Below are 14279 nucleotides of genomic sequence, written 5' to 3'. Positions count from 1 at the left end.
TCTGTAGAAAGTCTGTAGTGTCTTGTACAAAACTTGCTCTGTGGAAGACGAGTGGTTTTAGGATTGATTCCACGAAACCTGGTATTTCCTCAGTTAGGGTCCCCTGGTTGGATATGATAGGTCTGCCAGGGTTCCCTTGTTTGTGGATTTTAGGGAGCATGTCAAAAGTCCCCGGGTTAGGTAGCGGGGGGATCAAAGTCTGTAGTTTTTCTTGTAGTCTTGATGGAAATGATTTGATGGTATTGTTTTCTTGGTGAAAAGGGGAGTAGGATCTTCTTGTAGTTCTTTGTAGTAGGTGGTGCCAGAAAGCTGTCTGGTGGCTTCCTTTACATAGTCTTCATAGTTTAGGATGACTATGGCTCTTCCTTTATCTGCTACACCCTTGTTTCCTATATGTAAGGCACGACATGGCAGACTAATATGTATGGAAACCAATACTAAATAATGCTAAAACTTCTATGCGTAAGGTCCCATGCCATTATATTTGTTCTGGCTTCCATCTGAAAAGGAATGCTAGAGCCCCGGGCTCTTGTCATATTAGCGAAGCTTCTGGTTTCCTTTTTTGATGGTAGGAAAGAAAAATATGCCCTGTTTTATATGTGAAGAGGCACCAAAGCATTTGCCTCCCTCCTAAAATCCCAGCTCCGCCCGTGGGCAGGTGGAAGAAGTGTAATTTATGCTCAACGCGGGACAGCGGCAGGTTGGTTTGGCTCCAGGCGCAGGGATTTGGTGCAGTGCCTATGTCCGCCCCTTCAGAAAGGCGCTCCCGGGGCAATGACCTGTGAAGAAATCTCGTTCCGCGCCAAACCACGCTGCGACCCCCACCCGGAAGCGAGAATCTGTCGAGCCTCCAGTTGGCTCTTAGTTCCTCCAATGAGAAGCGCGGGGGGTGGGGTTCCGCCCGCGCCCTTCATTTCCCGTCTGCTCAGACAGACCCGGAACTAGTAGTGGGGCTGAAAGCGGGGGGCGGGGACTGTAACGGATGGCGGAAGTGACGTCACGCGGGGCGGAGTGCCCGGCAGATTTGAAAACGGAGCGTCAAGTATTGCGCGGGTCCCCGCGAGGCAGGAGGTGAGCGGAGCGGGGCGGGGCGGAGCGGGGCGGGGCGGGTGGTGGAGAAAGGGCACAGTCCCCGCTGACCGGCCCCGCGCGGCTGCTTGTCCGCCTGCAGAGCGGCAGGATGGACCTGACCTTTCCCCGCTACGGCCCCAACGACCTCCTCACGCACCTTCGCAACCAGGTGCTGGCCGGCGCCGAGGCCAAGAACCTCGTCAAGAGCGACCTGTTCCCCAACCCCAAGGTGAGGTGAGGTGGGGTGGGGCGGGGAGGGGAGGCCCCTGCCTGGGACGCGCCGGGGTCTGCGGTGGTGGCGCGGACTGGTGCTTACAAGGGGCTTGGCATGCTGGGGTGCCGGAGGACTGCCCATTGCTGGAGGAGCCGGCTGAAGCTGCCGTGCCAGGCGCTGGGGAGCAGGGCTCAGTTGGCTCGGGCAACTTTCATGGCTAAGCAGCATCAAAGTCTGCAGAACACTGGTCATGCTGAGAAGGAAGGGGAGGCTGGGCGGTCTGCTCTGACAGGCGGTGGGGAGCAAGGCAGAGGCTGTATGCAGCCAGGGAGAGCTATTGAGCAGGGGGGTGAGGGGCACAGCCTCTGCATCAGGGCTTCCTACACCTTAAGTGCTGGAGACCCCACGGGAGAGGAGTAGTGGCGGGAGAGAGGAGCAGTGGCCGGGAGAAAAACCCTGGTCAGACAGGGTTTGCTCTCCCTTTCAGCATCCCCTCTGCCTCTGTGTGACATGGGGCTAGTGGGAATACACCAATTGATTTTGGGGAGGTGACTAAAGAGAAAATGGGGATGGGAGTGATGTCATAGGTTCAAAACAAGTGCACCACAGGGAGACACTGAGCAGAGTACTCGGCAAGGTGGACCTATGACCTGACCCAGTAAATGGCAATTCTTATGTTTTTATGAGTTAATCCTCATCTGAAATGGTGTAACTCTGAGATGCTCTGAGGGCACTTAATACAAGTTAAAGAGCTTTAACATGTGGACGCTCTCATTTTAGGTGCCCTTGGTATGGTCCAAGTGTAATGCCTGCCTTCACTCTAAATGAGTGATGTGATGTTTTGGGTAGGGTTGGAGCATTGTAGCTGTGGTGGTCCAGGAGATGCATGAGAGGTGAGGGGTTTTTCCAGTATCTTTTATTGGACCAAGTATGTGTCTGGGGTTGCTGGGGAAGCTTTAAGGTATTGAGGAACCTGAATAAGAGCATCTGATGCCCAAAAACTTATCCAGTGGCTCCCTCAGCTCTACAGTTGGCCCAGTCGCAAAATCCTTGCCTCTCAGTGGCTTTATACATGGCAGCCTGCTCTGACAAGGAGCCAAGTCTTCACTTAAATTCTCAGCATGACAAGTGTTTTGCAGATTTTTGATGTCGCTCAGGCTTGAAAATTCCATTAATAAAATTGCCTTAGTTATAACTGAACAATTACAAACATGATCGGGCTGTAGGTGTACGGATTAAGATTACACTTGGCTGGGCTGGTTATTGCTTGTTGCAGTTACATGAGAGAGGTTGCAGTGCAAATATGTGGGTATTCTTCATGCAGTGAAATTAATCTTGTGCTAAAGGCAGAACTTTACTAGTTAACAATGTATTCTGTGTTCTGTAAATAACTGGGAAGGCTAGGTACTGGTGGTTTACCCTTTCTTAAATTAGTGAGTCACTTGGTGTTAGTCAAACTTCTAATTACCAGGAATAAATGTTCTTTCTTCAACATATAGCCTGAAGTATTGCACATGATTTTCATGAGAGTCCTGCAGAACGTATATGGGATTCGTCTTGAGCACTTCTACATGGTAAGTGTATGGTAGTGTGTGCACCTGAGTGCAAAAAAAAAAAAAATGTGAAGAAGATGCTTGTTTCTTGAATGATGGTGAATGACAGTGATTAAGATGTTGGCTTCTGTAGTTTAACTGAGTTCATTCAGTTAGCATTTTGTATGGTGTAGGAGGATGTGCCTGAAAATCTTATGGTATCTTAACTTTAATCCACAGTATTTAGATGTAGCTGATTTCACACTTGCTAGAACTGGAAGCATAGGCAAGGCTTTTGTCTGTCTCAATCTTCTGTATTTTGGTTTCACCCTTTTTTCACTAGATAAATCCATGTTAAATACAGACAGATTGAAAAAAGAGCACAAATTAGTCATGTGGACTAATAATCTGGGAAAATGGAAAACTGATTTCTCACTTACTTATTTAAAACTATGCACTATTTTACTTGCTCACAAAACACTGGGCAGCTGTTTTTTAGTGTTAGTGAAATTTTATTGGGCTCCTAATGTGCGGCATCTCCTTTCATTGTCTGGCACTGTGAGGTGGTGGGATGGGAAGGTTTCACTGCTTTCAAATGGCAGAGAAGAATTTGCCTCTGCCCTTAATTTCCCCCATTCCTTCTGCCAATCAGCCCACACACAACTTCTTCCCATGCCTGGCTTAAGCCACTCAACCATTCATCTCCACTTATACTCCTGGCTTTAGGTCCAAGCCTATCTGCCTCAATCTTCCTTTTGGTTAAACATCATATCCTGAGACTGCTCCAACTCGCCCCCACCCATTTCACTTCACTACTTTGATCTTCTGTATTCCCTCACTTTGTACCAAAAATGTTTAAGAATCTGAAATGTTATGAGCAAATTTGAGGCTATATCTTGGGAATCCTTGACCAACGGTTCCTATGACTGACTTCCCTTAGATCAGTTCCTCTGTTTAAGAAACAGGCTTGCATTATCTCAGGTCTCTCATCCTCCTGTTTGACTAAAGCAATTTCCTTGACAGTACTTTTAACTAAAAGCAGAGTCTGTGTGTGACCTCTTAAACCAGAGATTTGAGTTTCAGGGTAGAATTTCTAGGAGTCCCTGCAGAATGCAGAGAAAGAGCAAGAAATACTCCATCATGGGCTGTCTGAAAACTGCTAAGGGTAGGGACTCAGATGGACAACACAAGGATCAGGGTGTGGGAAAGAATGGTCAGTTTGAATGAACACAGCATGTTCACATAGAGCAGGGGTGTCAAACTCATCTACCTCTGTGGGTTGGGTGAGTGGCATGTGGGCAGTCTGTGGGCCAGACTGGACCCACAGGCTGGCTCTGAATTCTGGATCTGGAGTGTGCACTGTATATAGTACAGTCTGGCTCCAGCTGCTGCAGGGCTATTCCATGTGGTCACACTGAGGCTGTGCTGCTCACAGCAGCGACTCCGCCACTGGGATGTAAGCTGGAATGGGCACCCATGGGTAGCACTGGGGGCTGGATGATATAGCTCTGTAGGGCAGACGTGTTCTGCAGACTGTCATGACCCAAAGGTCTGATTTTTTTGTGTGTGCGCTTCGGCACTAAGAATTATCCCCGTGGGTTTACAGCTTCATTGCACGGGGGAGTTCTGCTGCGCAGAGAACCTGTGTGCAAAGGAGTGTTCCCGCCACTTTGCAGCGATCTTTGCAGGGTGCATTTCCCTTTGCAACACAGAAATGCATGGTGCAAAGATTTTTCCGCTCGTCGTATGCAAATTTGTGCCCCGCAATTGGCTAGTGATAAATTATTCACACGTGGCAGCTAGCGATTGGCCTGCTAGCCGTATAAGAGGCTTGAGCAGTTTCCGCCCAAGCCGAAGAGGACTCCGCATCCATCTCATGGGGACTCTGGGTGTGCGCGGCAAGGTAATAGAAACCCTGTGTGCCGCTCAGAGGAGTTTGGCGGCCTGATCCACCGCCCACCTCTTCCCGTCTTCGAACGGAGCCTACTATAAGATGTAACGACGAGTTTAATGCATGCTTGTCCTGGACATCCGGAGTTTTGTCTGCGTGGAGCCTAGCAAGCTCCACGTGATTGTTCGTGTTCTGTCTGCGTGGAGCCTTGCAAACTCCATGTGTGTTCGTGTTTTCTGTTGTAACCGCAACTCAAGCAAGTTCTCAGCCTACACCATGACCATCTCGGTGTAAGTAAACAATCTTAAAATCAACCGTTACGTGTCTGTGCCTAATTCTAGCTCGGCGACCTCCCTCTCCGATCCGGCCTGCCTGGGCTGCTGGCCACAGCCTGCATGCAGAGCGACGAAAAGGGCCCGGGGTCAGACCTGGCCCGCACACAGACCATATGTTTGACACCCCAATATAGGACTTTGTTAATGTGGAAAAGCTTCCAGGCTATCATCTTCTTTAACAGAGCCATAGCCAGGGTGCATGTAGGTCCTTTATCCTTCTTTAAGCATGTATTATTCTTCATTGTAAGTTCCCTGAAAGGGCTGGGATGCCTTGAATTAGCTGGAATAAAAGCTAAGCAAATGAGAATTAGTTTAGGAGGAGTAGAGCACAGGTATGCACAAAGGAGTTTTGGAGGATTGGCACAGCTTTGTGGAACATTGTTTGGAGCCCCTTGATTAAGTGAGTCTGACTTTGAGTCACTAACTCTACCCAGTATCTGTATAGGGCTCAACCTTAGCTACAGTGAAGCTGGTGCTCTGTTACAGTTGAATGAAAAAATGTAATGCAGGTGCTTAAAAATATTCTAATATCCCTTGCAAATGTTGAGGATGTGCTACATTCATTTGAAGTAAGCTTCAATTTGCTTATTAATTACAGGTTTGTGCTTTTATTTAGACCCCATTCTAATCTGAAATGTTTGTATGCTATAATCTATTGCTTCATTTTAGTACTCTCACTTTTCCTAACCTCTGTTATTAGTCTACCATAGTTAATTGCATTTCTTTCAATCCTCCTAAAGCAGAGATGGGCAGAATATGACTTGTGGGCCAGACCTGACCTGCCAAGGGATTTTGTCCAGCCTGTAGTGGCTCCCTTGGTACCACTTGGCCCAGGCTCGGGGCATGCAGTAGGGCCAGGGTGGCACAGCACCTGGACTAGCTTTCTGGCAGCCTTAGAGGCAGCGGCTCCTTCTGGCTGCTGCAGCCACTGACCCCACCCCTGCTCCTGCTGCCCAGTCACCCCTACCTATCTGCCACACACCCACTGCTGAAGGCGGGATCTGTGCGGGTAGGGCACGATCTGCTGGCTGGATGGGATGGGGCCGCAGGTGGGTGTGGAGCGGTGTCTGGGAGTGGAATGGGCAGGCAGGGCAGGATCATGGGGTGGTGACAGTGCAGGATCAGGGGAGAGCCATGATCTGCTGCCCGCATACCTCTGCAATGGGAGCCAGTTCTGTGGGCAGGTATGTGCCAGGAGTTGATCATGGCTCTGTCCCAGGCACTGGTTCCACTTGCCTATCTTGCTCCCAAACACTGCTCCCCACCCACCTGCAGCCCCATCCTGTCCGCCCAGTCGTGCGCCCTTCTCATGCTTGTCTTGGCCGGTCACCATGGAGACCTCAGGATCATGGGATGGTGACAGTGTGGGGCCGGCCCTGGGGCAGAGCCATGATCTGGTCCCCCCATGCCTGTGCCTGCGGAGCTGGCATTCATCATAGGTGTGTGGGGGGGAGTGGATCATGCCTCTGCCCTGGGTCCTGGCCCTGCACTATCACAGTCCTACAATCCTGGCCCTGCTTGCCTGTCCTGCTTGCGGATGCTGCTTCCTGCTCATCTGTGGCCCCATCCCAGCCACTCTGCTGAGCATGCAGCAGAGCTCTGGAGTTTTGTTGGGGTAGGGGTGCTGCCCTAGCCTGTGACAGCTCACAAAAACTCCCTAAGTGGCCCTCAGGCCCAAATAATTGTCTACCCCTGTTCTAAAGCATTCAGGAGGTGATGTTGTTTTTTTTTCTTTTGTGGAATTTTAAATTGTCTGTGTAAATAGTTCTTGCTTCCAGTACATTAACTAGGCAAGCTTTCATTCATTGTTTTAATTTTGCAACTCTAGAGAGATGGTATCACAGACCCATGATACTGTACCCCCTCCAGTCTCACTGCTTGATTTTTCAGCATTTTGCAGCAGGAGGCACAAGGGAAAGAGAACCACAGTTATTGATTCTTAAACTTGTCTCTTTGGGGATACAGATTGCTAATTGATATGCCCATCACATGTGAATGATCTTCATAGGAAAAATAAATGCCTGTATGTTCCACTCCTTGTTTTATTTTTTATTTTTTTTATTGCCTCTTTTTCTTTAGATGCCAGTCACCGTTGAAATAATATATCCACAGATTTTGGAAGGCTTCCTACCTGTTTGTAATCTGTACATTCATATGTAAGTATAATAAATTGATTTTGCATGCTGTATACCAGGGGTGATAAATTCAGGACGTGTGAAATAATGTCTTCTGGTGTCTGCAACTGATAGAGGGGGCAGGGCAAGTGGAGATAGGGCTTGGTGTCTGCTGCTTAAATTTGGGGGACAGAACCCCATTGGGCATGTGTGTCAATGACAAGGGACGAGCCATGGCTGTGTTGACCACTGCCACTTGCCCTAGTGGATGAACCAAAGGCAGTCGAATGCAGTAAGCACTTCAGTAGATTAGGAACCTCTTCAGCCATAACATTTATGTAATTTGTGATGGTTTAGCTGCATGTAATTGTGATGCAGGAGGTTTGGATTAACGTTGTACTGAGGTGCCATACAAATGAACTGAGAATTGCATGAGGCTTATTAGATATGGAGGTGGTTTTAGAGTGCCAGTCACATAAGCCTGATGCCCCAGCCCTGATGCATGGTGGAGCCACTGCAATATCAGATGGTGTACTCTGTTCTAGTTGTAGTGGAAGAACTGACTACATAAAGCATTCCAATTTCTCTGTTTTATTGGCTTAGGGCTGATGCACTGAACAGTATTAAACCTTTTGGAAGGCTGCTGGTGAAAAAATGTAAGGGTACCCTGTTGAAATAGAAAGAATGGCAAGAAGACAGCACAGAACTGATCATATGAATGCACTCTTTACTGTGAGGGGTGTTTCAGAGGAAATGCAATAAATGACCAGTTGAAACTTACAATTTACTAAAGATTTATTCATCCAAAAAGATACTTTTAAAATGTTAAGAAATTTACTTTGCAACCTTAATAGTATCTGCTTCCTTATGTGTACTCGTTACCATATGGTAGTGGTGCTCAAGCTTTTGGCTTCATGGGCCAGATGTGTGGGATTAGTTTGCAGGCTAGATCGAGCCCCATGCACAAGGATTGGGCCATGGGGCCTGGCACCCCTCTCTCTTGGGCCCCCACAGTGGGATTGGGTCCTGGGGCCCAGTTCTGCTCCTGCATGCTGGGAATGGGACCTGGTACTGCCCCTTCTGGGCCCTCTGCCCTGGAATTCGTTTCCTGATTCAGTGCATGGGGCTTGGGACTCCCCACGGGTCTGGAAATTTGGCAGCAGAGGGATGATCCCCTGCTGCCAAATTTCTGGATCTATGGGGAGCCCCATGAGCCAAATGGCACAGCACTGTGGGTTTGGGGTTAAGTATCCCTGCCATATGGCATTTGGTAGAATAAGTGGATGAGATCTCTTGTATACCAGTCTTTGAAGGCAATTTTGGCATAAAGCAGAATTTAGAAATAATTGCAGAAAAATTAAAGATTAATGAAGTTCAGTGGAATGTGAAGTCCATTAATCCTATCTGGTAGGCTAGTACAAGTGTGGCCAACCTGTGGCATGTGTGCCACAAGTGCCATAGGCAGCATCAGTGTGGCATCCTACACATCAGGGAGGAAGTTGGGAATGCAAAGACAGGGAAGGGGCAGAAAGCGGAGCAAGAGATTAGGCAGGGGAGAGGGATTGGAGTGGCACTCAAGGAGGGTGCAGAGCTTACTTTGTTTCATGCCTGCCAAAAAGATTGACCCCCACTGACCTAGTACAAAATGCTTTCCAGGTCTGTTGTTTACTGAAGTTGATGTTGTGCATCAGTTCATGGAGCTTGTACTGGAAAACTCTTTTCATTTTTTGCTTCATTAATAAGCAATAAATCCAGGGGCATAAAGGCTGCATAAACTGCATTTTTTGTGTGTGTATGGCATGTTGCCAGAGGACAAACTTAACTGAAAGCTTGCCCACAGCAGAAAATGTAGAACACTTAAATTAACATTGCTGAAACTTACTATTTTAATGAGATTTTTCTTTGATCTGGAATTATTCAGTGTAAGAATTCTACCAACTAAAATGGGGATGGTACTATAATTCTTTGTTTGTTCAAATATCTACGTAACCAAAAGTAATGTTTTACAGGAATGAGGTTAATAGCACTGATAAAAATGTATTGGTAATTGGATGGTTTTGTGTGGGGGGGGGCGGGGGGAAACAACTTAATTAAAAAAAAATCCATAAGCAGGATATTGTAACAGTTCAAGATCCATAATATTAGTTTGTCTTTGCTATACAGTTTAAACATCAGCTTATTTTGTCAGTATTGTAGTTGCTGCAAGAGTGCCAGTGCCTATATGTTCTGGTTCTGGCACTGTGGCACAAAACTGAAGTCGAATACCTCTGGATATATATATAGGGCAAAGATACTGTAATGGTCTTTTGAATTAAGCTTGTTCACAGAACCAGTATATTTTTCTCCACAGGGGGCGTTTTCTTCCCATCTGTCGTGTTAATGACTTTCAGATCGCTGATATCATAAATCCAAGTAAGCAAGCATCTCTTAGCCCACTCATGGCTTTACATACTTATGTGATGTCTAAACCAATTTTGTAAAATACCTTCAAAGACTCTTGGGATTTTCCTTCTGTTAGGAAATGTCAAATTGTGTTTGTGAAGTTTTGTGGTGAAGCCATCAAATGCCCTCTCTTGCGAACCCTGGTGACAAGGCCAGCTCCAGTGAGCAGTTATCTATCCTTGGGATACCTCAGCCAATCCAGTTAATATTCATTTATCTTGGATGCTTTCTGAAACTGGCCTGCTACTGACCTGATGATAAACTGTGATCATTTTTGCAGTTGTTTTTTTATGTTTATTATTACTCTAAAATGAAAAGAAATTACAAAAATAATAATGATTAGTAGGCGACTGTGTTTTTAGATAATTTCTTAATGTTTCTATTTTCTGCCAGACATTGAGGAGTGTCTTGCCCTTTATTCTCTTTACTAGTTCAAATGGAACTTCAGAAAGGTCCATGCATTTCATGGACTGATCTTCGGATGTTCTTGAATAGTCTGCTGGAATCCGCTTTATGGCTGTCCCCAGGGTTTAGTACAAGATTTTTGTGTGGTTAAGAGACCCTTTTTGCCTCCATTCTGCCTCTTTACCAGTTCTTCTGTACCAACTTGTACATAGCTTTTTAAGCAAATGGCTGTTTTCTAGTTATTATATCCAGTTTATACTTTTTGTTAAACTGTATGGGGTCCTTGAGACTTCATGTAGTCGCATCAAACTCAAAGCTGTATGTGGTTTCTGCTCAGATCAAGTGTAGGTTGCGGGGATGTTTGTTTTTTTCCCCCTCTAGTTACTGATAAGGTAACAGCTACAAGGTTTGACATAAGTTTGTTTAATTTTTTGAGAAATGTGGCTTAATCACATCACTTTTAATGCCATTTCACCTGTAGAAATTTATTTTTTATAAATGCATTTCAGTGATGCATATCTTTAAAATAACAGGAAAATGTAATTAGAGTTATACAAGACATTCTCCTCTTGGACAATGTGGATAGTCAGTCTCAGAACTTCCTTTGAAGTAATAGTACCTTTTTAACAAAAACCCAGTGGTATCTTTAACTTTGGTACTTTTTTATCTTCCATCTTTGCTCCTGTTTAGCTGTCTGAATTATGCCATGTTCAGTTTTTTTTCCCAATTAATCATAGTGCAAATGGAAATTAAAACACTTGCTATTCTTTGCTGTTTCTTTTTAGAAGCAAAGCGGACAGCTCGCTTCCTCAGTGCTGTTCTCAACTTCATTCACTTCCAAGGATCGTGTCGTAATGCCTACCTGGAATTACAATGGACATACGTAAGATTTAGTATGGTTTATGGCAGTGGTTCTTGTCTCTAGTGGGTTATGGAATAGAGAAGATCCCACACAACTTACTGATTCATTTGATGCACTGGCTGGGGAAATTTTTAGCTACTTGCACGATTTCACAATGATTGCGCATTTAATTCATACAGCACAATTTTATTTTAAAATTCTTTGCTATGCATATAACACTGCTTAGCTTTAAGAAATACCACAAACATTAAGAACACAATAATTACATATATCAGAAACAATGCTCCGAATGCACTTCCTTCCCAAACAATGCTATAAGAATTAGTATTACAAAAACAACTACAATTACAACTAAAAGTTAAATTTGAATCAATACTATTATTTTTTCATAATATACTTACAATCCTAGAATTCCGAGAAGCCAAACACCTAAATATGGTTTCATTCCTCAGTAGTACAATTTAATGGGTTGGCCTCAGTAGTACGATTCAATGGGCTCACCTCAGCAATACGATTCAATAGGCTGGCCTCAATACTGATAGGACTAAGTCCCCTTCCTTCAGTTCCTTTCAGGTGCTCCGTGGCTTCAGCGTGAACTAAGAGATTCGTGTTCACGGAGAGGGTGGTTCAGGTGATCAGTCTGATCCGGCCTACACTTGCGATTCTTCCTTTGTTGTTCTGCAAGTGAGGTTACCTCCAAAATGGGACAGTAGGTTACAGTTTTTATTGAGTGAGTTGCTGTCTTGGGCCCCTCCTACCCAAACCTGTCACTACTCCCAAATTGGGGCTCAGATCTTACTTAACAGATTCTTTTGCTTGGTAATCAGTTTCTTTTGTTGATCATTTTAATTACTTTGGGGAATTTCCATATCACTGAATTGACTTTTATTTCCAATCTTTTAAAAGGCTCCTAGGGTTTGATTTCTTGGAATGTGGGATGTTTGCTTAAGGGTCATTTTTAGGTTAACTTTGTGAAAGGCCTCTAAAGATAAAATTCAAGACTTAAGACTTCGAGCAAAGTCAGGACCTTCCGCACATAGACCAAAACAATGGCCTAGATAAGAAAATGAATCTTGTCTTCTTCCTAAACTGGCTAATGGGCAACTATTACAAACATTTAAACTATTTCATTCAATATGACAGTTCTCATCCTTTTTTCCTACCAGGACCCATTTGCAAAGGTTCATGGCCTGTCCCAATCCACGCCCCCCAGCCAGGCTGGTACATGACCCACATTTCCCAGGCCCCCTCTCTCCCCTCCCAGCCATGCTGGTGTCCCTCATTCCCAACCTGCAGCCAGCTGCCCACTTCCTGCTCGGGCCAAAGTGCGGTGGCTGTGGTGGCTCCAGTTCATACAGGTGGCAGTAGAGTGAGTCCAGCCCCAGCATGGGCCGGTCAGCCTGATCAGGCACCAGGCAGCCTTATCACAGCCCCTCCCACCCCCAGAGCAGCGTCTCTTGGCTGTCCTGCCCCTGCAAGCAACCAGCCCGATCTCGCAGCTCTCCCCTGTTCCCTACCCCCACTGGAAGGGGCAGGTGCCTTCCCATTGCCCCTCTGCCTTTCTGCAGTCTTGGTGCTTTCCTGGGATCAGTGTTTCTCAACCTGTGGCTTGTAACGCTCTGAAATCTTGCGACCCACTTTTGGGTCAGAACCCACAGGTTGAGAAATGCTGGTTTATGGTACAGCTCGGATATGTCCTTCAAAAATATATTGATTTATGTCTAGAAGTAGGAAGGACGAGACATTCTGTTGTTGAAGCGTACTAGTCTCAGCTATGTATATTACAGCATTTTGTGCTTCTGTATAATAGTTTTTGGAATAAATTCCAGGTGACTCTTACCTACATTAAGAGCGTAGACAAAAGTATAAGGCAGTGTATAAGGAGTTAATTGAATAATGGTAAGCTCTATTGTGTCAATGAGCTGTAGGTATCAAGCAAGTATATGAGTAAGTGGCATCAAAGACATTGCTGGAATTCTCTTGAGGAACCTTGTCCATTAGATTTTTTTTATCCATTTTCAGCCCAGTTAAGCATGTCATAGTGTCTGGAATAAGTGGTTGTATAAAGAGCAGTTTGATCATGGCTTTTGAGGTCTTGTCACTACGGTGCACTCTTTTCTATGTGCAGATGCAGACTGCTTAAAGTAGCAAGGTATGCTTTTGACCTGTAGAAGTTGAAAAGCTATTGCAGAACTGTCCAGCTTATAAGTAGGTGGGGGCCAAGCAACCCTTGGAAACAGCAAGGCAAGCTATAGGTCTCCCAGGCTGCAAACCATGCCCCCCTCTCCACCACTTCACAACCACACGGGCACCCCCTCAACTACCCATTGTTGCCCTGCCCTCTGTAGGGTAGGACGTGGATATCAAAGGAGAGAGTGGAGATCCCAGGGGTATCCCACAAACTCTGGCATGGGGGTGGGGTGGGAGCATTTGCCAGGCAGGAACCTGGGAGCAGCAACTTAACCACATGGGCCTCATTTGGTCTGTGGGCTACCAATTAAACAGCCCTGAGCTATTATATCCTTCCCTCTTAATTGAGGTCCTAGTTTTTGTGATGCATTTGGTTACTTTCCAGTTAGAATACTCTAGTTTTGCTGAACATATCCAGTACCTAGAAAATAGATTGTTGATGCACATAAATAAATATACATCCAACAGCCAAAGCTGATGTAGTTGTATCACATTGGTGCTCCATGAACTCTTTTTTATTTTTCACTTCCAATCTGAATTCAAAGCCCTAATACTAATATATAAGGCTATGGCTAGAGAAGGTTGGCTGCAGTGGAAACTGTTTCAACATTTTCTACATTTTGAGGTAGATTCAATCTACAGAGATGCTATAACTATTGAGACCTAGGCTAAGACTTTGGGGCAAGACACTTAGCTCCAGGACCTTGTGTATGGCTGCTTGTGCCAGAGAATGAGAATGAGGCTGAACCTATGGCAACAGGAGGAGAGGACTTTTTGCTTATCCTCTATTCAAGGCTTGGCTATTTCTAAGGTTCCTTTTGTTTAAGTTGAAGAACATAAACTGGGTATGGCTGCTTCTGATTCTTGGGTACATATTGGTTCTGTATCTTGTATACAGAGTCTTTTGATTTGAAAGGCTTGGCACAAAAGCTCTTTGTAATGAACAGTATGTAAATAAGTGAAGCATTAACTTGATCAGTCTTTTTTTTTTTTTCTTTTTATAATGCAGGATGTGGGTTTCTGAAGGAGCTTGAGCCTGTATGGAGTTGATAGCATCTTAAAGAACACAATTTGCCACAAACTTCAGTTTTTAAAAATATGCATTTGAATATATCTATACTTAACTTAAGCTCAGTGCGAATCAGATTGACTATCAATATATGTCATACTTTTTCTGCTACATATTTTGTGTTTTGGATATATTTGGAAAAAAATATGTACTG

At 45.2% G+C, this 14279-nt stretch overlaps 1 protein-coding gene across 2 annotated transcripts in view; it reads left to right on the top strand.

Annotated features, from left to right (window-relative positions):
- The first annotated feature begins 972 nt into the window (after positions 1-972).
- Positions 973-14279, top strand: part of NUF2 (NUF2 component of NDC80 kinetochore complex) — a 34908-nt gene continuing 21601 nt past the window's right edge. Inside the window, exons 1-6 of one of the 2 annotated variants that reach the window (XM_014595998.3) lie at positions 973-1071; positions 1172-1300; positions 2785-2859; positions 7123-7199; positions 9508-9569; positions 10790-10887. In XM_014595998.3, the coding sequence (XP_014451484.2) occupies positions 1181-1300; positions 2785-2859; positions 7123-7199; positions 9508-9569; positions 10790-10887 (432 nt within the window). In that variant the 5' untranslated portion in view covers positions 973-1071; positions 1172-1180. Of the gene's footprint in view, positions 1072-1099; positions 1301-2784; positions 2860-7122; positions 7200-9507; positions 9570-10789; positions 10888-14279 lie in introns of those variants that run through there. The other variant, XM_059728317.1, reaches the window with a different exon arrangement.

Source organism: Alligator mississippiensis, chromosome 5 (assembly GCF_030867095.1).
Source record: "Alligator mississippiensis isolate rAllMis1 chromosome 5, rAllMis1, whole genome shotgun sequence".
NCBI classification, from domain to species: Eukaryota; Metazoa; Chordata; order Crocodylia; family Alligatoridae; genus Alligator; species Alligator mississippiensis.
Note: the sequence above shows the minus strand (reverse complement) of the source record. Positions and strands in the feature narration are given on the sequence as shown.